The 23,513-nt window shown below is 53.8% G+C and overlaps 9 protein-coding genes across 9 annotated transcripts; 4 read left to right on the top strand and 5 right to left on the bottom strand.

Annotated features, from left to right (window-relative positions):
- Positions 1–5: 5 nt before the first annotated feature.
- DACRYDRAFT_77423 (exocyst complex component Sec6) lies at positions 6–2,551 on the bottom strand (the record flags this gene model as incomplete). Its single annotated transcript, XM_040776270.1, has 4 exons — positions 2,121–2,551; positions 1,683–2,075; positions 138–1,632; positions 6–91 (listed from the first exon to the last, which is right to left on the bottom strand). Exons 1-4 carry the CDS (start codon positions 2,418–2,420, stop codon positions 6–8), a joined length of 2,274 nt encoding a protein of 757 aa, XP_040630599.1. The 5' UTR covers positions 2,421–2,551.
- A 210-nt stretch (positions 2,552–2,761) lies between these two features.
- Positions 2,762–5,070, bottom strand: DACRYDRAFT_115056 (WD40 repeat-like protein; the record flags this gene model as incomplete). Its single annotated transcript, XM_040769925.1, has 6 exons — positions 2,762–3,618; positions 3,670–3,923; positions 3,969–4,343; positions 4,400–4,735; positions 4,783–4,929; positions 4,982–5,070. The coding sequence occupies 6 exons, from the start codon at positions 5,068–5,070 to the stop codon at positions 3,425–3,427; spliced, it is 1,395 nt and encodes a 464-aa protein (XP_040630598.1). The 3' UTR covers positions 2,762–3,424.
- Positions 5,071–5,225: 155 nt separating this feature from the next.
- On the top strand, positions 5,226–7,959 carry DACRYDRAFT_77421 (ubiquinone biosynthesis hydrox). The gene is made up of 2 exons (XM_040776269.1): positions 5,226–5,545; positions 5,592–7,959. Exons 1-2 carry the CDS (start codon positions 5,233–5,235, stop codon positions 7,019–7,021), a joined length of 1,743 nt encoding a protein of 580 aa, XP_040630597.1. The 5' UTR covers positions 5,226–5,232; the 3' UTR covers positions 7,022–7,959.
- Positions 7,960–8,394: 435 nt separating this feature from the next.
- On the top strand, positions 8,395–10,438 carry DACRYDRAFT_115054 (uncharacterized protein; the record flags this gene model as incomplete). Its single annotated transcript, XM_040769924.1, has 8 exons — positions 8,395–8,410; positions 8,457–8,527; positions 8,585–8,924; positions 8,986–9,195; positions 9,245–9,351; positions 9,401–10,195; positions 10,244–10,363; positions 10,415–10,438. 8 exons carry the CDS (start codon positions 8,395–8,397, stop codon positions 10,436–10,438), a joined length of 1,683 nt encoding a protein of 560 aa, XP_040630596.1.
- A 349-nt stretch (positions 10,439–10,787) lies between these two features.
- Positions 10,788–11,499, top strand: DACRYDRAFT_99255 (PHF5-like protein; the record flags this gene model as incomplete). Its single annotated transcript, XM_040777580.1, has 6 exons — positions 10,788–10,806; positions 10,856–10,888; positions 10,940–10,976; positions 11,030–11,133; positions 11,189–11,311; positions 11,365–11,499. 6 exons carry the CDS (start codon positions 10,788–10,790, stop codon positions 11,379–11,381), a joined length of 333 nt encoding a protein of 110 aa, XP_040630595.1. The 3' UTR covers positions 11,382–11,499.
- Positions 11,500–11,527: 28 nt separating this feature from the next.
- Positions 11,528–14,887, bottom strand: DACRYDRAFT_49374 (uncharacterized protein; the record flags this gene model as incomplete). Its single annotated transcript, XM_040774894.1, has 9 exons — positions 11,528–11,632; positions 11,682–11,863; positions 11,906–12,071; positions 12,122–12,184; positions 12,236–12,587; positions 12,639–12,942; positions 13,002–13,130; positions 13,182–14,694; positions 14,750–14,887. 9 exons carry the CDS (start codon positions 14,885–14,887, stop codon positions 11,528–11,530), a joined length of 2,952 nt encoding a protein of 983 aa, XP_040630594.1.
- A 496-nt stretch (positions 14,888–15,383) lies between these two features.
- On the bottom strand, positions 15,384–17,842 carry DACRYDRAFT_105857 (uncharacterized protein; the record flags this gene model as incomplete). Its single annotated transcript, XM_040768155.1, has 4 exons — positions 15,384–15,809; positions 16,215–17,241; positions 17,290–17,571; positions 17,745–17,842. 4 exons carry the CDS (start codon positions 17,840–17,842, stop codon positions 15,384–15,386), a joined length of 1,833 nt encoding a protein of 610 aa, XP_040630593.1.
- Positions 17,843–17,913: 71 nt separating this feature from the next.
- On the top strand, positions 17,914–18,422 carry DACRYDRAFT_105856 (uncharacterized protein; the record flags this gene model as incomplete). Its single annotated transcript, XM_040768154.1, has 3 exons — positions 17,914–17,962; positions 18,014–18,337; positions 18,385–18,422. 3 exons carry the CDS (start codon positions 17,914–17,916, stop codon positions 18,420–18,422), a joined length of 411 nt encoding a protein of 136 aa, XP_040630592.1.
- Positions 18,423–18,692: 270 nt separating this feature from the next.
- On the bottom strand, positions 18,693–21,250 carry DACRYDRAFT_49844 (RhoGAP-domain-containing protein; the record flags this gene model as incomplete). The annotated part of the gene is made up of 11 exons (XM_040774944.1): positions 18,693–18,758; positions 18,818–19,206; positions 19,253–19,508; positions 19,560–19,699; positions 19,753–19,882; positions 19,934–20,062; positions 20,112–20,300; positions 20,352–20,556; positions 20,608–20,723; positions 20,774–20,827; positions 20,879–21,250. 11 exons carry the CDS (start codon positions 21,248–21,250, stop codon positions 18,693–18,695), a joined length of 2,046 nt encoding a protein of 681 aa, XP_040630591.1.
- Between the last annotated feature and the right edge of the window lie 2,263 nt (positions 21,251–23,513).

Below are 23,513 nucleotides of genomic sequence, written 5' to 3'. Positions count from 1 at the left end.
GTCTACTATACCCTCAAGTTTGCAACCACGTTCTGAATGTTGGCGAATGCACTCTGACCGGTTATACGGTTCATGATCGTCGGCTCTGCCGCTACGGGGAGTAAGAAAATGCACGGCACAACGTTAAACAAACTCACGTTCGCCAAGCTTCTCTTCCTTCACTTTCCGCTTGATGCTCTCCATAACCTCACTCACGTCCGACCGCGTAAGATCGTCCCTCGCCCTCATGATCGCCTCCACAAATCCTAAATTCGGCCCATGCTTCTTAGCAAAGTTCCAAAAATCGAGGAAGACGAGTTTCTTCGAAGCGGTGAGCATGGCAAGAATGAGCTCGATGATTTCAAAGTTCGTCTCAAGTTCCTTGGGCTGCTTGAACACGCTAAACAGACTGAACACTTCGCTTATATCGTCCCGTATCCGATCTGCAGCCATAGGCATCTGGAGCTTGGAGCACCTCCGCAGAGCAGTAAGGTACGTCATGAGGAAGGTATCCAGGAGGTCATCAACAAGTAGGTCGAGGATGAACGGGTTCAGGTAAGGCTGGTAATCGTTCATGTAGTCCCGCATCGTCTCCACAATCTGGGTCATCACACCACCGTACCAGGTGGTAGTGAACAGCGCCTTCGTCGCGGGTCGGAGATCATGCATTATCAGATCGATGATCATTTGCGTAGATTTCTTCGCTACGTCCAGGTAGCCATCCATGGCTTCGTTCAACCGGTCGGAGATGATGACTTTATATTTCTCGCTCACGAGCGGTTCCAGGCGAGCGGAAAGGGCCTCGGCAAAGTCCGCGCACTTGATCTGGTCATTGGCCAGTGCGATGATGTACTCCCCCAATCCGGGCGGTACCTCATCAGGCTTATCGGTCTGTTTCTTAAACTCGAGATCGACAAGCTTGACCCACTGTTCCTGCGTGCGGCGCATAACCCTGCTACTCTCGCCCACGACGCTGGCCAGTACGCTCCCCTGGCCAGAATCGGCAGCGAGGTCAGCCTGCTGGTTCACCATCTGGAACATGATGACGGCGCCCTGCATTCCGTATAGGCCGTCGCTGTCGACTTCTGGGGGCTGTTCGCGCGTTGAGAAATCGCGGATCTCTGTACGCATGAGGTTGTTGCTCCATTCGTCCATCTTCCCGATGATCAGCTTGAGGTAGTCGTCGATCAGTCCTTGCTCTTTGCCATCCAGTAAAGGGGGGGTGATGAGCTCCTGAGGAATACTGAGCTCTTTCATGTTCGTTTTGTAGTCTTTGACCCAGGCGTGCAGTTGCAAGAGGACGGATGCTTCTGGGCCAGTCTCGAGGATCTCGACAAGGACGCTGTTGAGTGACTTGTGGTAGGCCTTGACATAGTAGGCGAAGATCTCGTAATCCGCCGGGAAGAGGGGTACGACATCGTCCTGAATGCGCACAAGATCCTGATACATCCACTGCAAGTTGTCAAGGAACGCTCCGGGCGCATCCCGATCCTGCATGTAGGCGGCAGTGAAGGATTCCTGGATTGATGCACTGATTTGGGTAAAAATCTTCGAGCGGTAGTTCTTGATCACGCGGGCGTTGGCTTGCATGGACTTGAACTTTGCTGCAGCGTCTATCTTTGCCATCTTCTTCACTAGTCGAATCGCTAGTGCCTGAAAGAAGAATTATGAGCATATACGCGGGAATATGGTCAGAATCGCACCTTTTCGTCTTCCCTCCCTTCCACTTCAGCGATCTTGATCAACTTGACGACCACCGCCGGCTGGCCCGCTCTGACCAAGCCCAAGACGCTCCTCGCAAGCAGCATCAAATAGTCGTCAAAAGCGTCAATAGTCCCATTCAACCTCTCAAAGTATCTCGCAAGCGTCTTGCGCGCATCGCTGTTCGCCCGCTTGGCCTGATGCAGCGTCTGGTTCCGGAAGGCCTCGAGCTGCGTGATTTGGTAGTGCATTGGTAGGAGGTGGGGCGAGGGGCCGAGCGGATCATCCCGCGCTGCCGAGAGTTGGGACTCGAGCGTGGCCAGCTTGGTGTACATCTCCGAGAGGTTGGAAACCATCTCCTCCGTGAGGGCAAAGTTTCTATGTATGACCGACATCTGTTGTTGTCAGCACCGAACCGCAAGCTGAAGAAACCCACGCACCCAGCTAATCTGTTCAAACTCGCCCGCACGTGCCCCCGGGTCCTGACACAAGAAATGCACATTGGCCATATCGTCCTTCACGGACTGGACGTTATTCCTCGTCCCCATGAGCTTTCTCAGTCCTTCTCGGGTAGCCTCGAGCTGGTCCTTGACCCCGCTTTTGAGCTTGACGTTTATACTCGCTTTTTCTTTTTCGAGCCGTTTTCGGAGCGCGGCGATCTTGAGCAGGTCGTCGGGTGATTTGAGCAGCTCGCCGATGGCGTGTGCCGCAGAGATGGGTTGGGGCGTTGGCAGGGACATGATGTCCTTCCACCACTAGCAGGAGGCAGGAGGATATTTAACTGAGAGTAAACAGAGTACAGAGTGTATGCGCAGTTCTGAGCACGGGATATCACGAAGTCGGGAATGAAGGCGAAACAATACGGTTGCTGTGTGCCGTACTTCTCCCGCAGTGCTGCTCTGACTAAGGGTGCTTCTGCATCGCCACTAAGGAAGTTATGTAAGCAGTACCCTGAACGTGACGCGTTCTTCCGAGTCGGCAGGCAATTAATTATTTGTGAGCAAGCACCGTGTACTCGTTGACCTGCTCAGTGCCTCCCTCCCGAACAAGATGACAGCTTCCCCAGACCCACCCTCCTCCTCAGCCGGCTCACCCCCCCCACACCAACAACCACCAAAAGGTCACACCCGGCTCCCCCCAGGCCTCGTCCTGGGCCCGGATGGCAAACCCTGCAGAGCCTGCAACTCCCTCTCTAGTATGCGGCTCGCTACTCGGTCGTTTGGCCAGGCTGGGGGGTCTAAGGCAGTCACAAGCGCTGGAGTAGCAGAAGGAGCAGGAGCGGCTGCTGTAGGGTCAGGAGCAGCGGGGGCATTCGGTATGCTTTCCACTCCGGCGCAAGACTGCCCTCCCGACTCTGAACAACTCGGCCGTGCAACCTGGACGTTCCTACACACCGCAGCGGCCTACTACCCCGAACATCCTTCCCCCGCTCAACAAACACAGATGTCCAACCTCCTTCACTCACTTCCCACGCTCTACCCATGTCACTACTGCGCCCTCCATCTGGGGAAAGAGATCGACCGCCGAGGGGTGGACGTGAGTGGCCGAGAAGGAGTTAGTAGGTGGTTGTGCGAGGTGCATAATGAGGTTAACCAGAGGCTCGGGAAGGTGCAGTTCGATTGTTCTAAGGTGCTGGAGAGGTGGAAGACTGGGCCTGCGGAAGGGAGCTGCGATTGACCTCTAAGGGGGGATCGATGCGCAGCACGAAACACTTGTACACTTGTACGCAATACACCTGATCTACTCAGCTTGCCTTCCTCTTCTTCCCCCCCCCCTGCGCAGCGAGCAACATTTCCCGAGTCTTCTTTCTCCCCTCGCTTTTCGCCCCTGGCCTGTCTTTCGGTCCCCAGTCCTCGTCCGGTGAGGCCTCTTCTCCGTATTTAGGAAGGAGCAGAAGGGGTTGATAACTTTCTAACGTGTTCAGTTGGTCGGGGGTAGCTAACGGGAGTTAGGTACCGCGAAAGAGATCCTGAAAGGGGGGGAGCGCACCGTGGTGGGAACAGCTATTTATACCCCTCAGCAAAGGGTGCTCAGCCTGCTCCACAAACCCGCCTTCCCAAACGACCAACTTCACCCCTCCTGCGTCTTTCCCCTCGTTCTCAGGCCAGCCTTCGTCTACCGACACCCACACCGCGTGGCCGGAGACGCGGAAGTCCAGCACTGGTTTCCCTACAGGTAGTGCTTGGACCTGTGGGTCGGGGAGGGAAGGGGAAGGGAAAGGGACGTAAAAGAGTGCCGAACAGCTGCTTTTCCTCAGTCCTTGCCTACGAGTAGGAAAGAATACGCACCCAATAAGAAAGAAGAGAACCATCCCACCCTCTTCCGTGCCCAGCGTAGAAATCTTCCCAACAGCAAAAACGATCTCCGTATCCTCAGGTCCTTGCACCTCCTCCAGGCCCTCCTTCTTCCCCTCATCCTCAACATCCCCGTCCACGCCCGTATCTTCCTCCCGCGCAAGCTTTCCCTTCTTCGACGCGTCGGCAAACGCTTTCCCCCGTTTTCGCCAGGGCTTGACACACATGTACTGCCGGGCTTGGGACTCGTATCCCAGGGTTTGGAGGAGCTGGCCGGAGGTCCAGTTCCAGACGAAGAGCTGGGGTTCGCCTCCGCCCGAAATCAGGCGTTCTGGGGCAAAAGGCGGGATATGCAACGCAGTCACATATCTTCCTCACACCGATCAGCGCAGGGCCTTCCTAAATCCAGCTGACAGGGCACGCACCTCCTGTGACCGAACAAGAACCGCTCGATGACGAACCCCTGTGGAAACCGGCTCACGCGGATGTGCTCATCCCGGTCTGCGGTGAGGATATGTTTCCTGTCGTGCGAGAGTTGGAGGGCGGTGACGATGCTGACATGACCGAGGAGGAGGGAGGTGTCCGATGGGGAGACGTCGGTGTCGTTGTCGGTATCTGAAGGGTTGGGGTTGGGGTTGGGGTCAGGCTCGGTGGATACAGGTGGGTGGATAGGGTAGTGGAATACGTCGCCGAACTTGTCTGCTACTACGAGTGTGTTCTTGTCGACGAATGCGATCGCTGTTGCGCGTTTTGGGAGTTCCCTACTGTTCTGTGAACAACGTCCTACACGAGGGGAGGGGAGACCCACCTGGAGCTGAGAATGGAAAGACTTTCTCGTTGACGTATGACAAGTTTCTTGTCATCTCCTGTTGTGGCCACATGATGGAATGAATCGTCGACTGCGAGTACACGGACCGGTAGGCCGGTGTCTTCCTGTGCAAGTACCTCACCAGACCTAAGTAATAAGCCGGGTTATTTGCTGCAAGGGAAGCGAAGGTATGACGTACTTTGTATCAAGCACATGTAACCACGGACCAGCGGCGATGACCGCATAGCTCGATCCTACAGAGATATGCGTCATTGGATAAGGTGCCATCTCAGATACATGTCAAAGTGATCCTTCCCATCCCGGATCGAAATTGTGAGGACAATTCAAGGCACGTGACTTTCATTTTCAGGGTTTGGAGAAGCACGATGAACCCGAGTGAGACGGCCATCCGAACGCCTTAAGCTTGTCTTCCCCATTGACGGTGGAACGATGCGTGTCTCTGTAGCACGAGTGCGCTTCCACCCAGCACTCGCAAGAGTACAGCATATCACCCCCCGTGCCCGGTATGCCACCACCGCCCCCACCCCTGCAGAAGACTACGACATCGTCATCGTCGGCGGTGGTCCTGCCGGTCTCGCACTAGCGGGCGCACTCGCTTCTTCCCCCGCTGTGTATGCCACTTCCAGGATCGCGCTCGTCGAAGCCGGGAGCTTGGACAAGGTGCGGGAGTGGACGATGGGAGAAGGGGAGTTCAGCAATCGCGTGAGCAGTATTACGAACGTGTCGCGCGAGTTTCTGCATGGTGCGTTGAGCATTAGGCTTGGGTTCGGATACGCTGACTATAATAGGATTCGGCGCATGGGATTATCTGGATCAGACACGTACAATGCCAGTGGAGGAGATCCAAGCCTGGGACGGTCTCTCCTCTGCAAGGATCACGTTCAACACGTCAGACATCCCTTCCTCCTCTCCTGCCCGATCACCCCACCTCCGCCCAAGTCAGATTGCAACCATGGTCGAGAACCTTAATATCCAGCGCGCCCTTCTCCGGACACTGGAGGACAAACCGGATGTGAACCTGCTGGATAACGTCAAGGTTCTCTCGATCACACGGAACTCGGCGGACGAAACGGATGATTACCCGCACCTGACCCTCTCAGATGGGCGCACACTCCGCGCTCGACTGCTCATCGGCGCAGACGGTCCTTCCTCCCCTGTGCGTGCATATACCCAGATCTCCTCTTATGGCTGGGCATACCCAACGCACGCAGTCGTTGGCACCCTCTTTCACCGCCCGCACCCTCTAGGCCTGCCCAACGCCACCGCCTTCCAGCGATTCCTCCCCACAGGTCCAATCGCTTTCCTCCCTCTCTCACCAACCGCCGCCTCCCTCGTCTGGAGCACCCGGCCAGAGCTCGCCGCCGCTATGAAACAACTCGACTCCGCCGCCCTAGCAAGATACGTAAACGCTGCCTTCCGCCTCCCCTGGCTCTCGCTAAACTACCTCAACACCGTCCTGCTCGAATCGTACGCCTCCGGTACGCCTCTCACCGCTTCCCAGGCAGAAGAGGAAATCTCGTTCCGCCAGCAAGCGCACTCGATCGACGCCTCCTCCGCCCTCTCCTCACTCCAGACAACCATCGGCGTCCCAGCAGAAGGATCAGACTCCTTCCCTCCGCTCATCCATTCCCTCCAAAGGGGGACAATCGCCTCCTTCCCCCTCCGGCTAACGCACGCCGATTCCTACCTCGGCTCTTCCTCCCAAGGCAGAGGCCGCACAGCCCTAGTAGGGGATGCGGCGCACACGTGCCACCCGCTGGCTGGGCAAGGGCTCAACATGGGGCTCGCAGACGTGTGCGAGCTCGTACGCTGCCTAGACGCTGGAGCGCAGCACGGTTCCGACCTTGGGACACAGGTCGTCCTCCAGCCTTATGCGCGCAATAGGTACGCAGCGAATCACAGCATGCTGAGCGTTACGGACAAACTGCACAAGCTGTATGCGCTCCAGAGCTGGCCGGCGGTCTGGGCGCGCAGTACAGGCCTTGAAGTCGTCAACGAGCTCCTCGCTCTTAAGGGTGCGATCATGCTCGGTGGTGGGGCAGCGAGGGAGGAGCCAAACGCGGGGAAAGCGGCTATGCGGTTCGCTGCTGATGCTGTTGAGGTCGGAGCGAGCACGCTGTATGGTGCTAAGGCGTTACTTAGCGGTTTAGGGTCAATCGCGGGCACGGTAGTGGGTAAAGCGGTAGGAAGTCTGATTACGAACGCTGGGAAACAGTAGCCTTCTACGGGGCAGAACGGCAAAAGTATATATGCGAAGAGGAATAAAAGCACTATTCTACGATAGTGGGCTGCGGAAAGTAGAGAAGGACGGAGAGAGATACTGGGTATGGTAGAACACATGTACACTGTCCGGGTCGCAAACCAGGGGTATAGAACTACATATACAGGAGCGCGCTGCGCTCACCCGATAAGAAACGAAATTGCAGGAAGGGCATCGCGTGTCATGATATACAGAAGCAGAAGGAGACCGAAGCAGACGAAGCAAGCGCTTGAACATTTCAAGCTTTAGCGGGCGCCGGGGTGGCAGAAGCGAGTTCTGGGGTTTGCTCGGATTTAGCCTCGCCGACAACTTCCTTCTTCGTCCCGAATATGACGGATGGCTGGCGAGCGCCTAGAGTGTTGCTGACTGAGTGTGCCATCCAGGACCAGGCGAGTGCGCTGAGCTGGATCCAGGCGAGGACGAGGATGAGCCTCCAGTCTGCCGGCTCGTCGAGGTAGTGCCCGAGCCATTTCGGGCGTTTGGAAACAGGGATCGTCCAACATCTTACTTGGTGCGCGAGCGCCTCTTTGTCCGTAGGGCGGTAAGCCGCGTAGCTCGGCGCGAAGCAGGCAGTAAACATCGCCTTATCGCTCGCTGAGAACTCGTGGCTCTGTTCGGCCCCGAGCGCGTATGCTTGCTCAGAGTCGGTAGTGGAGAGGAGGAGGGTGAAGAACCTCGACGAGCGGTAGTGGACGACGAGGGTGCGGTGGGGGGGTGCCTTTGGGTGCGAGGCTTCGAAGGTTGGGAGAGGGGAAGGAGAGGAGGTGCAGATGAGCCGGACAGTCATCTCCTCCAGCTCGACCCGTTGGCGGAGGAATGCTTCGGTCCGCAGACGCGCATATAGGTCGGCTGGCGACTCGAATGCCAACCCTAGGACGCTGCGTAATGAAAACGACACGTCGTCTATTGATGGAGCTGATGATGCGGGTGAGGATGGACAAGAGTCTGGGCATGTGAGCCTATGTCGAGGTGTTGAGGTGAGGGAGTACGTTCGTTGTGCCATAATTGTATGGCAGTTGTGGAGGAAGAGGGACAAGTGAGAGCTAGACGAGAGAGCAAAAGGTCGTCTGAGGAAGAGACAGGGGGCGGCGGCGATGGGGCCCTGATTTCTCTCTTACACTGCGCCCCGCCTCTCTCCGGATTTGCCCCCCTTAGATCCGAACAGTTCGGCTCCGATCATAGACGCGCGCTCCAAATGCGGACGCGTTCGTTGGTTCTCTCGACTCAACAGCATACGTTAAGCAATCTGTATTTTAACCGCATCACCAGCACTATACCCAAACCTCTTTAAATTCTATTCTATAGCTTTTGTCATGGAGGCTGAACTAACAATGGCGTCTGTGAAGAGTGAGTCGCGTATATGCGCCAAAGAATCAGCTAACCTGGATGCAAGCCCTGGTCAAAGCTCTTACATGCCTATCGCGATACAGCGACGATATGGATATCCTTGCTTTTCCCAGCTCAGTGCGCTCTGTTCTACGGATTATCCTGTCCCTGAACGTCTGACGCGAACGCCAGTAGCTGACTCTATCCGCTACGAATTCGTCCAAATCCGCATACTGTCGGCTGGTACTACAACCAACGTTCTTCTCGTCCTATTCTGTTCGCAAGCCTCGGACTGGATCTTCTCTCCGCTCTTCGGGTACCCAGACGCAGGAAGGAAGGAGTGTGAAGGCTCGGCTGAAGACGAAGCTCTTACTCTCCCATCTGAGGCATCGGAATCATGACAAGGGCGCGAGGAGAGTCAAGCTCATCATCCGGGAACCAGCGCAGAACGGGTATGCAGAAGACGAGGATCAGTCTGATGATGAGGACGGGAGGTTGGAGAGCAGGATGCTCGTAAAGATCTTCTGTGATCATGGTGTGTCACCCTGCATATAACCATCGGAAGGGACGTCTGATGCGTATATGCACATGTTCAGGAGTGGTGAAACAGCATCGATTGAACCTCGAATATCCTGATGAGCTATTAGCACCGTTCATCGAAGAGGATCCGCAAAAGAAAACAGTTGTAGCAAAGAAGACCTCGCTGAAGAATCTGCTAGAGCGAATGCGAGTCGGAATCTCCAAGGCGGACGGACAGATCTCCTGTGACTTCAATCCGGCGGACATGGTCGTCAAGACTATTGCAGGTGAATTTATCCCAATGCCGTGTCAGGCTGTTACTTATGTCGTCGAAAGATAAAGGTGACATCTGCACGGAAGTGAAGGCTATCGGAGAAGACTTGGACCGATACGAAACCGGACCGGCATCTGTTTCCCTCTCTTTTCACATTCGCGAATTTGCTGTATGAAACATTCCTGTAGTCACTCAGTTCATTGGCTCATATGCCACAGGCTACGATCACCCTAGCTGAAAGTCTGGACAAGAATATGACTATGAATTTCACAGAAGCTCCAGCTCCGCTCGTCCTTGGAATTCTACCTACCGAACTGGACGTACCCGAAGACGAGACATGGGACTTTCAAGCTTTCATCGCTACTAGTAGTGCTGCGGAAGTCGTACGGCCCAATGGACCAAAGCGTACCAGGGCGGACAATGATGGACGGCCTCCAAAGCTGCCACGAGTAGCCAAGAACGAGGAAGAGAACGAGCCGGAGGCTCCGGTGCAACCTGAGGCACAGTGGGGAGAAGACCCACAGCAGCAGGGCCTATTCAACGATGATGATATGAACTTTGAGGTCCCTGTGGCTTCCCCTCCTCGTCGCGCAACTGGCTGTTCCCAATGTCCTTCTTTCCAAATGCCAGCTAGCCAAGTTGTCCCCTCAGGGACGTTTCGCGCAACAAGCCGAGCTTCAACCTTCCGCGTTCCTCCGCAACATCTGCCCAGTGCATCCGCATCCGCGGGCGGTCCTTCCACTACCAACCTGGCTGCAGGTCCTCAAGCATCACACCAAAAGGAGCCACTATTCTTGCCTCCATCTCAGCTTTCCCAAGCTGCCAAAACAGAAATATTCAATGCAACGGGAATGGATGACGACGATCTCCAGGCCTTCTTGGACATGGAAGACGACTATATGGACAACGATCCTGATGGGTATGTGGGAGTTGGCAATGAACCTGCAAGGAAGCCATCCGTCGCGGACCAGTCTGTGGCTCTTGGTCCAACTCTACCGCCTGACGGGGCGAAGGTGAGCATATTCGCAAAGAGACTTCTACAAAACCTTACGCGCTGCTAGCCATTTCACCCTGTGTTTAGAAACAGCATCCTCGACATGGAAGAAGACACAGTTGTTGAGGATGATCAGGATTTCGTGGCACCTCCTACTCAGCATACTACCTCAGCAGGCCGGAAGAAAGTGAGCCTGTTGTGTGATCATGACATGATGATGCGCTGACTCGTCCTTCAGTTCACGCCAATATTCAGAGACTGAGACGGATTTTTGTTGTATTCATTTGGGACTGCACTTGATGCTGAGAGAGAAAGACTACACTGGTCCCAATCTCCGTCAGTCGATTGGAGATACGTTGCTCATATGCAATTATGGCTATGGATGGACTGCTCCCTGTACAATATAAATGAAGAAAATCATGTACTTGATTGACCACGATACGCTGGGAGACCAATATATTGCGGATGATCACATAACACGTCCTACCAAGTGGTCGGCGCGCCTAGAAATGTCGAGAAAACTGGCTGACTAAGCACTTCACAGCCACTCCAACATAAGAGACCCTCAGGGAAGTTCCGATCGTCCTCCATCATAGTATTGAACGGCCATCATGTCGAAGCATCATCCCGGTACGCACCTCCAAATTCTCCTAAGCAATTGTTACTGACAAACATTCAGATTTGATCATGTGCAGACGTCAGACTGGCATCGGTAAGTTTCGCCCAGCTCCGTTCTTCCTCCAGTACTAATCACCGTAAGCAGCCATCGGACGTCTCTGCGAGAAGTGCGATGGGAAATGGTAAGTGATTTCCTCAGTCGTAAGCTTGCTGGAAACTGACTTCATTGCCCCAGTCCTGTCTGTGACTCTTATGTGCGTCCTGAGACTCTTGTCCGCATATGCGACGAATGCAACTTTGGCACGTTTGGTGGGAGGTGCATCATCTGCGGTTCTCCAGGTACGTCTTACCAATATCGCTCTCGTTAGCTCATTAGCTGAACGTCTTCTACCAGGTATATCTGATGCGTACTACTGCGCTGAGTGCACGCGCTTGGAGAAGGACAGAGATGGTTGCCCCAAGATCGTGAACCTGGGAGCCAGCAGAACGGACCTGTTCTATGAGCGTCGTCGTTTAGGTGAGTCATCATATCCCCTGATCTGTGGAGACATGTGTTGACCTTCTATGCAGGCTTCAAAAAGGGATGAGCTCCCTGTGCAGATTTGTCCACACTGTTGTACTTTGACACGTGCTAGTCCAGGACGTGAATGCATTTCGATGTTATCGAACATATGTGTACAACATGAACCAGTGAATGATATAAATACCGGGAAAGATATGAGATGAAAAGTATTCAAGGTCCGTTACTACTGTTCCCATAGACTTTGTATGGTAGCAAAGGTCTGCTATTGCGTGGATTGACGATGTCGGAGACAACCCTCAGAGCACCCATGTCCACCTGTTTAAAACATCAGCGTGTGCCGCACTGGGCTGGTACTGTAACGCACAGGAGCTTTGAATACGACGAAAATGTGGGTTGGATCATGCACGTCATTTTCCTCACAGTCTGCACACAGATCTTTTGAACAGTAAACGCATCTGAACCATTCGCCGCGAATGGGCTCGACGCAGATGTCGCAAAGCGTCGTTTGGTGAACTAGGTTGTTTAGGTATGCTACATGCAAGACATCTGAGTAAAATTACCATTGTTTAATAGGAATGAATCACTCACCTCTTGGATCTTGATTTGATTCGAAGCCAGCTGCTACTGGACTCCTGTAAAGGAGTGGCAGTATAGGGAATGGTGAATTGATCGCGCGATCCAACGGGCGCGGGATCTTGAAGAATGCATGCATCGGATCGTGGAGGTCGTAAGACCGCGCCTCGCACATAGAGCACTGGGCAAGATATCAACTATGGATACTGGACACGCAGGCGAGAAACCTACCAAGTTGTAAGATTCTGGCAACGACGGGCAGTGTGCGCATTGGTAACGGACACCCTCGATGAGCTGAAACATAATTAGAGAATACTCAGATTATGAAAGCAAAAGACTACTCACCTCGTCGCAACCCTTGCAAATGATATGCTGGGAGACTTCGTCGGAACGAATGGCACCGATAACAGTAGGCAATGAATCGGAACTCGACGAGTTGGCTCGTTGTCTTGGGAAGGCCAGGTCTAGTGCTAGGCCATCCCTTTGCGACCAGAGATTTCGAGCTCTCCGGCTCGCCGCCTCGACTTGGGTCGGGTCAAGCGGGTAGGGAATCTTGATCATTATATGCGAGTCGTCATGTCCCCCGTCTGGAGCTGTGAGGTTACCTGGCAGGCCAGCAGCTTCGCAATTTGCGCATATATCGACGTCGCTGCAGATGGCGCAATGGAACCGAGCGCCAACGATATCTTGCAAACAACTAAAGGCACGATGAGTACTACTACACGAGATGATGAAGGGAAAGACATACTGTGTGCATTTCACACCCGGGTGATCCAATGCTGCCATAACGTGAGCCTCGATTCCGAGATGCCACCTGGGAGACTCACTCTCAGGTTCGGTCCTGTCTGATAATACAAGGGCGTTATTCAGCGACGGTGTAAGTGGCTCGCTCCTTGGCACCTCAACAAACAGGAATACGTGCGCTGGATGAATGTGGTGCACTTGGCTATAACATCCCCTGCAGAGGCTGAAGTTGTCACACGACAGGCATTTGTATCTGTCTCCTGGAAGCGAGTTCTTGCATGTTGCGCACTCGACATGCTCGTCGTATTCTGTCCATCAGCCAAGATCATTCCATGAGCAATGTCACACCAGATGGTAGAAGACATACCCAGATCCTTCCACCCATTCAACCCCCACATCTTCTCCCTAAAGGCATGCCTGAAAGCATGCTTCTTCCTATTCCTGACCGGTGACTGCCCCGGGAGTTGTAGCGCACTCTGGCTTCCATGATAGTGCGCTGTCGGGCTGCCAGAGAGGGGGGACGGACCACCCGAGCTGGAGCTCGAACTTGAACTTGACGAGAGCGGAGAGTGACCATCCGAGTCTGCAGATACGGCCGCATGGTTCAAGCCCGCACTGTGTACGCACCCTGCGCACAGCTCGTAGCCTCGTTCGAGAAGGGGCATGCGCAACCCAGGAGTGCCTCTTCCGTTCGGACTGACACCGCTCCCAGGGCGCGAGTTCCTCTTCAGAGGTACCGGTGGCGGCCGAGGTGGGTAGGAGAAGGTCTGCATCTGGAAACTCGACCCTGATTGTCTTCCCGACTGCCTGCCCTGTTGTACCGTCTCCTCCGAGTATGCTGAAAATGCGTCTGCAATGGCCATCTGTTTGCGCGAAAGATGGTGCCAGGCTGGTGGCTCACGGGCTTCTTTCTCTCCACAGGTTGTACACACGTAGCGGAAGTCTTCTAGTAGTACGCCGCATGAAGAGCAGTCCGTGAGCAGGCGGGGCGCCTCAGCAGGAACGGACTCGACTTCCTCCTCGGGGACAAAAGCGAGGACTTCAGCGGGTATGCCAGGATAGCGACTCTGCAACTGCGGAAGAGCAGACGCATGGTCCGACACGAGTGGGAGCTCTTCGGCGCCTGGAGAACTCCGCTGCCTGTGTTGTTGCTCCATCACCACTGCGAGCTGTTGATGGTCCCGGTTCTGGTTCTCGATCCATGCCAGGCCGTGGGGACTCGTTTGCTGATTGTTTGAGATGTAAAGGCTCTCCAGATCCACACTCCCGGTCTGATCCATCCCGCTGTCCCTGACTCTCCTCGCGCGGTCTCGTTCTCGACCTGACGAACCCCCGCTCTGGGACGCTGGATATTCGTAGTAGTAATGATGCGCGCCGCGCTGCAATTCGAGCTGAGCGTCATCAAACGGATCCTCGTCTTCATTGGCAATATCGTCTTCGGTGCGAACAGGACCGTCCGCGACCACCAATCGCCGTAATCGGTCCGTTACCATAGCACTCTCGCTCTGGTCGTCAAATGGACTGGTCTGTTGAAATCGCCGCGATCCGGGGGAGGCAGGTGGGGAAGGCGGAACAGTCGCCAACGTTGGAAGGTTATAGTTCGGTAGGTTGACGCCTGCAGGTGAGGAAGAAGGGGGATACCCCGGTCTCGGAACATCGACAAAGCTGCTCCCCGTCTGACTGCCATAGTTGTGCGAACTGACAGTGATCGCATCGTCTTCCGGCTCTGCCTGCCCTCTCGGCACCTCCCGTTCTCGCCGCTCGCCCGTCCTCTCCACCTGCACGTACTCGTCCATGCTCGCCAGACTCGCAGTGTCCGACAGGCTAGGCCCGTCGTTCTCCATGTTCACCTTCACCCTCAGCGTCACCTTCTTCCCTGAAGAGCTGCGTCCGCTCGCGCTCGACGCACCGCTGTAAGCGACACTCTCCGTATCCCCATCAGAAAAATAGTTGATCGCTTCGGTGAGATCGTGGTTTGAGGATATGTCCGTCACCTCGCCATCGTCGTCCATGTACGTGATGAGAAACGGACTTCCATAGAGTGAGAAACATTGCTCGACCTGAAGGAACACATCGTCAGAGATCATACTACCACTCTTCAGCATAACAAGGCACCTTAGCTCGCAAAAGGTCATAGTGGCAGTCCACGGCCGATCCAAACGTCACTCGCCGCAAAGAACGATTATAAGAGCACTTGACGACCAGCGGTCTATCAGGTCGGTCCCAAGCAGAGGACGACGACAGCGCCGTCATTTTGTTCTATGAGGTCCTTCTCGTACTGAAGGTTGTCGACAGTTGACCAGGCGGTGCGCAGTGACACCTTTTGTCCGCTTAAGCTGGCGCTGGGAGCCGTCGGGCCGCGGTGTAGTGGAAGCAGTACTTGAGTGGGTTGTCAGTGAGCGCGGGAAGTGTCGCCGATGCCGGACTGCGGTCTGATCTTCAGACGGTGAAGCACCGGTTGATCAGTAATCAGTAAATGGACAATGAAGAGCAAGTGTCAACAGTAGCTGCGAGCCGCAGTCCACTATTAGGTTTTGGTTATGTGATTCGTCGTTGCGTTCCCTTTGTGACGGCAGCGTCGGATGGCGGCGGATTGCGCAGCCGATAGAAACACCGCCTCAGAGAGGCAAAATGCTCACATAAGGTGTGAGTCGCTCTTCTCAACCTTCCAAAGTACAACACTTTATATTGTCACATTAATACAAATCACAAGAAACCAGTACAGAGCAGTGTTTATTTTGCACAGATCTCACACCAAGGCTTCATCTAAGGCCTCCATAGCCCACTTGACAAACCACTCCTCCCACCCCTCCCATTCATCCTCCACCTCCTGCTTTTCCACCGCCTCCCCGCCTTCCTGCACGCCACCCATATGGCATCTCTTCTCCTTATGATTCCCGGCCAAGGGGTTCAATACCCTCTCTACAGCCTGGATGACCCCATTCCTCACCGGTACATCCCTGATCGCTACAGGCACGCCCTGCGCCCACATCCTGTACACGGCGACTTCCCTCCCTTGCCCAGGAGGGGGAAGCGGGAAGAGCGGGTCTTTGCTGATCCTTACCGGTAGTGTAAAGTTCTTCCCCAAAAGAGTGGGGAGGAACAGCAGGTAGTCGTATGTTGGCCACATGTTCGTTTCTTCAGAGCTCTCAGTAGGGATGGCAACGGTCCAGTCCTGGACGGTCCCGGATTTTTAGCGATAGTCGGTCCCGGTCCAGTCCTGTGATGGTCCGGTCCTGGACGGTCCCAGGACCGTGAACCGCCAGTCCCACTCCAGTCCACTAAATGCTGACATAATTCTATTCAATAGTCAATGTTGGGTCATGGCATTGAACGGGAGGAAGCACACGCGAGATTCATCATGCACCTGAAACGACATGCCAGTCAGTCAGATGATATGCCGACCTCTTCCAACACCATGACATGACCGGTCACCATCCCTACAACGCCAAAACTGTCAAACTCTGCACCCAATTGCATGGCGAAATGGTGGCTGCGTGGGACCGGACTGGACCGGTCCTTCGCAGTTCAGGACTGAACCGGATTTCCAAAAGTGTTGGTCCTGGTCCAGTCCTCGGACGGTCCAGTCCTGGACTGGATCGGCAGGACCGCAGTCCTCAAAGTCCGGTCTAGGACCGATGCCATCCCTAGCTCTCAGCAGAGAGGGGACAATCGGCGGGTGCACATAATCCGCAAACAAGACCGTCCCGTTGATCACGTGGTATTTGAGCAGCTTGTCGAGGGCAAACTCGCCCCAGGGGGAATGGAACCACTTGCTCAGTCGAGGAGGGAGGAGTGACCAGGCCTTGTTCGTAGGGGCGAATACGGTGACCGCGGGGCTGCCCTCCCACGACAGCCCAGGGAGCGGGATAGGCGCCAGCGATTCAGCCGTGATGTTGAGCCACATCTCTTCCGCCGCGTCGATTCCGTCCTGCACGTCTTCATGTGCAGCAGGAACGGCAAATGGTCCCGGGCGGTGGAAGACCGGTTTGTGGTCGACCACTTTGTTCAGCCCCGTTTTTTCCAGAGCGCTCGCGGTGATGCCCAGCACCCAAGGTGCCTGTTGCCTCGTGAACGGGAATAGCCAGGGAACGGCGTACAGCTCGTCCATCGCACTCAATCCTGGCTGGAGTGCGCTGCTCACACCGTGGACAATACCATTCGATGCGTGCAGGTCGGCGGCGACGATGTGCCCTGCGAAGTTGAGCTGGATCGTGGGAAGTGGACGGAGCGCGGGACTGAGATTGATGCGCTGGGCAGCACCGAGTAGAGCCCCCGGAACGGTAAGCCCAGTTGCGACGGTGCTGAACTCTGCAAGCTCGAAAATGGGATGTGCGCTTTTGGGGATGATGTGGTACTGTAGCAACGCGTGGAGGATGCGGACAGCGGCAAGATGCTCCCACCCACGTCCATTCGGGTTATGCGAGAAGTACCGGTGGAGGGTCTCCAGCGCGAGAGGGTTACCAAACTCGAGCAGAAACTCATGTGGGCTTGGGGCGGGGAAGGCAGCGTTTGTAGGGGCGAATAGGGTGAAGTTCCCGCTCTCACGGGAGAGGTAGGCTACGGAGAGGGGATCATGGGTTACTAGAAAGAAGAACTTGCTGAACCTGCTTCTGCTCAGCTAGCAGGTATCAAATCGAGAGAGGTGTGCATACTTGTCATCTTTGCTAAGGATCTCATATGCAGTCTTCTTCCTTGGCTCCTCGTCTTCCTTTTCCAGCTGCTCCTCGCATACGATCTCGATCTCGTCTGAAGACCAGAGATGCTCCACCCATTTGAGCTGTTCTTCTAGTCCTTCCCAGAGGTTGGCGATCCCCTGCGAGAGAAGACTTTCACACCCGTCAACAGGGAGGATACTGAGCTGAGGTTCACGCGGCTCCGGGGTTACCAGTGCAAGAGCCGAGCTCGCCAGAGTAACAGCAACGACAGAGGATCCTCTTCAAGACGTAAATGAACGTCCAAGAGGAAGTCACTCAGATTGTTGATTTAAGCGTTAGGTTAATATATGCCAGCCTCCGTGTGCGCAGTTGTAGACATGACAAGATGTGGGACAACCCGATGAACTCGGCACGGCAAAAGGAGCGTTCGTCATCGATTAGGGCACGTGCACCTAGTTGGATTAAGTAAGCGTCTTGGCTTGCCGAGGGAGGGGCTGTGTGCGCAACCACTGCCCTCCTGCTCCAAGTAGAAGTAGCGCTCAAACAGCATTCCGTGTCACATTGCACTCCTCGACCCTCGTTATTCTACACCACCAAAAGAAAGGACTACAAAACAGCAAGATGCTATATACCGCTTCTATCATTGCTCTCGTCCTCCTCTTCGTCCTCCGTAAGCACATCTTCTCCCACATCATCTCGTTCTCGTCCTAACTTCCCGTAGTCGCATACTACTACCGCGCCCGGCTCTCTTCCATGCTCGCGCCTCTCGTCCCCTCGCGCGTAAAAGACTACCTCTCCTCACACTTCCCCCGCCTCTCCTTCTACCGTCCTCTCCAGACGTGGGATTCGCAGCGCGAGCAAGGACTCTCCTCAAGCCTGTTCGACATCGAAAGTAACCTTGAGGCTGGCGATTCTCGTTCGGGGCTGGACCCGCAAGGAGCGGAGGAAGTAAGGAGGATCATGGCTCGCGAGGGGGTAAGCTTCGACCAGGCGAGGCTGATAAGGCATAAGCTGCTCCTGAGCAGGCATGGGATCGACCCTTCTGGTGAGCTCGTTTCGTCAGACAATGTGAGACGTGCTGACGAGAAACAGGTATGCCGACGGACCCAAAGGCGATCACGCACCTTTGATCTTGTTCTTCTTTCTTTCTGCCATCAATGACCTTGTTGTACAACCCTTATACCATAACGGATCGGATCTATCGGATTTCATGTCTTCCGCAGACACTCACGTGGCATTCTATGTCCCAGCTGTCTGTCTGATGTACAATACCTCAAGAGGTCGTCACATCTACATTCCTGCCCCTACCGGGCTAGTAACCACATCAAAGGTGCCACAAGTACAAGCATGCGATCAACGAAGAAATAATCACTGGATTGTCTATATTCGATGCCCGCATCTTATTGTACTTCCTCGCCGTCCTCCACAAAGATGTCCAAATAGTGCTCAAGGATAGTCTCCACTGCCTAGATACAACAACCGTCAGTCTACTGGGCTCGATGGAACAGGTAGGCGTGCGACTCACCCGGCTCTGCCATTGATGATCTGTAATTGCAGCACCGCTCTCGACGCCGGGCATGCCACCCAACGGCGGTCCTAGCAGCGTCGGGCCAAAGACAATGCTCAGATTGCTAATCCGCATTTGGTTGACGTCCGAGTGCTGCTGCACCTTATGTAAGTGCCCCATAAGAAACTTGAGCGTGGCGTAGTTCGCGTCTGGTAGATCGTTTACTCGCTCGTGCAACCGGATATGTCGTAATCGGTCATTGTCGATCTTGGCGGCTTCGATGAATCCCGGGTAGAGAGAGTGCGTGAATAGCGGCTCTGGGAGCTCGCGGAGCCAGAGCTTTAGAGCGCCGGAGACGATATTCACGTCCGTCGAAGCCTCTTCGTCTAGTAATGAGGTCTCGACGTCTAATACCCGGGATAAGAAAGTGAAACAGCGCATACTTGTGCTGACACTTACCCCTGTCGAAAGACGCCTTTAACCTGTTTACTCGAGATGTCGTGCCCGAGAGACGGTAGATTCCAACCGACTGCAGCCCATGCATCTCGATAGCCCCCGCACATCTCTCTAAGATCCGTGGCACCTCGACGTTGTCTCGTGTCATCTGCTCTCCCAGATCGACACCGAACGTCGTCGCAGAAATCTTCTCGGGTGACATAGTCAGTTTGTCGCTTGACGGCTTTGTGGCATGTGTGGGAGTGAATGATATCTGAGAGAGGCATCGGTCAGGAGACGGCAGTGCAAGTTTGGAAGGGCGCACATATTGCTCTTCCGGTGGCCCCTCTCTCCTTGGTCCCCGAGGTGTACTGTTTGCAATGGCGTAGTTCTGCATGTACACCTTAAAATCCCCTCTACTGTCGATGTTCTCCATGATATCTTTGATACCTGCCCCATCAATGGCTGTGGGTAACGTCAGTCTGAAAGCCAACCACGCGGATCAATCTGATACTTACTCGAATCAGGGTGGGGCACAGGTGCTAATACCTGCCCGTCGGTGAGGAGAGTGTTTTCGTACAGGTGTGCATAACGGGAAAGGTGATATTGTGTCCCGAGATCAACCTCATCAGAACATTCTTTGAGTGACTAAGCACTTGATCAGGCTATGCTGTATACGACCGAGGAGTCGCAGCTCACCCGTAATATCCGAGGTAACTGGAAGTTGAAATATTCCTGTCGGATGTGCTGCGCCTCAAGGAGCGCTTTGCGGTACGTGTCCGAGGACGTTGTTAACCTATTTCGTACATCCTCCTCTTGGCGCATTAGCTATAAGTCAATGAGCATTGACTCGTCTCCTGCCACTGGGTTGACGCACCGATGCTGGGTTCTTGCCTTTCAACAGCATGCCACCCTTGTTAATGGCCTTCCCCAATACCCGCTTCCCGGATTGCCCTCCTCTATCACCGGTACGAGGTGTTATCCCCGCCTCTTTCATAGTCTCTCCCTCCTTCATCACCAACAGCCGCTCCAGCTCCTCCGCATTCGAGTCAAATCGTGCTTTGGCCTATACGCCTTCTGTCAATGTGCGTCAACTCCGAGAAGCGTACCCACACACCTTGTCTGTGGCAACCTCCGCATCCTGCAATGTCCTCTCATATCGATTGCTCAGCTCCTTACTCTGTTTTCGGTTCTTCTCGACCTCCTTCGCTAGATTGAGAAGTTCATCACTCATTTCATTCAATCGCATGGCAAACCGTATCCGATTCTCGGCAAGAATCTCATGTATGCGCATGGCAGAATGCCATGAGTTGACGAAAGTGCTGACAACCACTCCTGTCAGATGGAAAGCATACTCCGGTAGAAATACTGACCCAGCTTTCCCCTCGCTCAGCGAATATTGCTCTCCAGTGAGTCGTGAGAGTTTCTGGAGATTGCGGCCATAGTCCTCCTCAAGGGCGGCGCGTTTCTTGAAGAAGGTTGCAACCTCCTGCATGGGCAATCAGCAGGAGTTCCAAATCGACAACTGTTCATAAGTACCCTGCAAGACACAGTGCCCTGCTTTATTCGATCGAGTAGTAATGGAACTCCGCACTGAGGCGAGATGTTAGTAATAAGCACATAACATGAACGGATAGCATTTACGTCCAGCTCACACAGCGCCCGTAGCACACCCTCGTCAAATCCGGTGGGCACAATCTCTGGCTCCTCGTCCTGCGGCGGCCAACTAGACGTGATCGTGCTGCTCCCATTGGCTATCCCTTGGCTCGGGTATCGCTCGTGTCCAAGCCGCGAACTTCTTGAGGTTTGCACATAGCTCGTCGAGTCCGCGCTTGGCTGCGATTGGTGGAAGGAGGTTGTATGCGTTGGTGACGGAGCAGGTGACGCACGGGACTGTGCAGATACTCGGTCTAGAACCGGTATAGCAGGCAAGTTCGGTGAAACAACTTCCTGAGAGTGTGTCCTAACGGGAGTGGTTTCCGTCGGGGTGTGTGTCAACGAAGCTGGAAGTCCCATCTCTGTGTGCGACGTATCATTCGCATAGTCCGAGGATTTGGTGCTGACCGAGTTAGCGTCTACGCTCCGCGTCGAATTATGTGAGGAAGCGCTCGAGTTCTCGCGTGGGCCCATCGGTGGTCGAGAAACAGAGTTCGAGCGACCCAGTGCAGAGCGAGTGTTGCTCAAGCTCGACGAGCGAGTCGGCATGTCCCGATCGGGGTTGATATTGACAGCGGAAATGGCCGGCGAGGCTCCCGCCGACACGTACTCGCTGCTGCTCATCGTTCCGAGCGATGAATAGAGGGAGGGAAAAGAGGTGAGGCGAGCGAGTTATGATGAACGCCTCGCTGCCTTGGGCGTTTGTGTCGCAATGTGAGCCGCCACCCCTAACTGGGGCTTCTCGTGGCAATGTGCACTAGGAAAGGGGCCGTGCTGCACCAGCAGGACCCTAGCTGTAGTGCGGAAGTGAGGGGAACATTTAACTATAGCTAATCTAGTATAGTTATGTATTATAGCCAAGTAGATGCTCAAAAATGATTTTGAAAAGTCTTTTATATGGCATGGAATAGCTAAGGAGACAGGGCATAGCAATGAATGAGAGAATATCTACAACTTATGAACTCTCACCCCCCCAGGAGGTTATGTTCAGAGAGCTCCTCCCCACTTCAAGAACTCAGGTACTGCCTTCAGAATGCCAATGAGAAGTTTCGGGACAGACACATCAGCTACCTTTGCCATCATAATGACAAAACCTAGATGTTCTGTTAGCATACAGATGATTGAACAGTATCCAAGAAGAACTTACCAACCATGACCACCACCAGAACTCTATAGCACCACAGAAAGTTTGCTCCATGGTGAATAACTTCCAGGATGATGCATATCAAAAGTATGATTACCATGATGAACAATCCAGTGAGAGACAAGCACATGAGAGTGACATTGAATCCTAGCTGGTACATGCACAAAAGTATTCCACCAATCCAAGGGGAAATCCTCCAGCACCAAATCCTGATCAAACCAACAACCACCCAACCACCCATGCTGAAAGTGCTGACAGTTCCATAAACAGTATTGACCAAGTGGATAGCTGAATGTCGACCAATCTGCATCTGAGCTTTGTCAATTACATCAACATCTGTGGATTGCAGAGACCAATAAGACAACATGGCGGGACTGAAAGGTGCTTTGTTCATCATTATATTCTGCAACAATCAGTTAATACTACTGTTTACTGGGTCTACAAGGCACACACCAATTCACTCCCCTCCCTACCTGCAGTAGTGAAAGAAATGAGCTCGCAAAGCCATCCAACCTCTACTGAAGACCATCTCTTGAATCCCTGCCATGTACCCACTCTATCATCTGCACCATCTTCCAGTTCTGCCTTGACACTAGGACCACCTTCCATTGCCATGAGTTCATTGGCTGCAAGCATCAAGAGAGCTGCAACATTCAAGGTGAAAGAGTCGAGAAGAGTGCTTGCCATTGTCAAAGGGTGATAGAACATTGGAGTAAACAATGTTGTAGGGAGCAGAGTGTCAGGGCACCAGCTCATTGCTTGGTCAAGAGACATGACTAAGCCTTTATGACATGGAAGTAGCTGGTATACCTTGGCATGTGCTGGAACCTGCTGGAAGGATTGGATGGTCAGGTGACCTGCTGTGCATGGCTGTGCATGACCTCATATGACCTGATCACCTGACTAGGCTGAGTAAGCAAGATGTTCTAGCAGGTTCCACCACAGAGGTATAAATATAAGGCCTACTCTGCCTTGGGACTGTCTCTTCAGACTTGGTCTCTTAGGATCATCCACAGGTACCTATACTGTAAATAGGTCTCAGTCATCAGGTCTACTCCACTTCCTTGTTGCCTGCTTAGACTCTTGGCACTCTTAGGTGAGCAGACTTAGTCAGCCTGTGTTGCCCTAACACATACACAATTGCCTCTCATTGCAGAATGGGATACCAGTTGTCCATCTCTAAGGTTGCTGGAATGCATGTTGTGTGGATAGCATGGGATGAGAAGTTCTGAGTTGGGGATCTCTTTAAATTGGACCATTTTCATTTCTTGTTTGAAAAATTCTCCTGAGCAAGAACAGCATACTTTGGTGCATATAGCTTCATTTGACATTGAAAGTATAAAGTCTTTTTTGCATTCATATATTGTTTCGGTATCAGTTGTGGTCAAGAAATGTTTGAGGATGGGTTCTGGGTTTGAGGGCAGGTCAATGATATCCATGGAGGAATTCTCAAAGAAGCACTTCTTTCAGATTGTGCAC

Source organism: Dacryopinax primogenitus, assembly GCF_000292625.1.
Source record: "Dacryopinax primogenitus strain DJM-731 SS1 chromosome Unknown DACRYscaffold_5, whole genome shotgun sequence".
NCBI classification, from domain to species: domain Eukaryota; kingdom Fungi; phylum Basidiomycota; class Dacrymycetes; order Dacrymycetales; family Dacrymycetaceae; genus Dacryopinax; species Dacryopinax primogenitus.
This window is presented reverse-complemented; position numbering and strand designations above follow the sequence as displayed.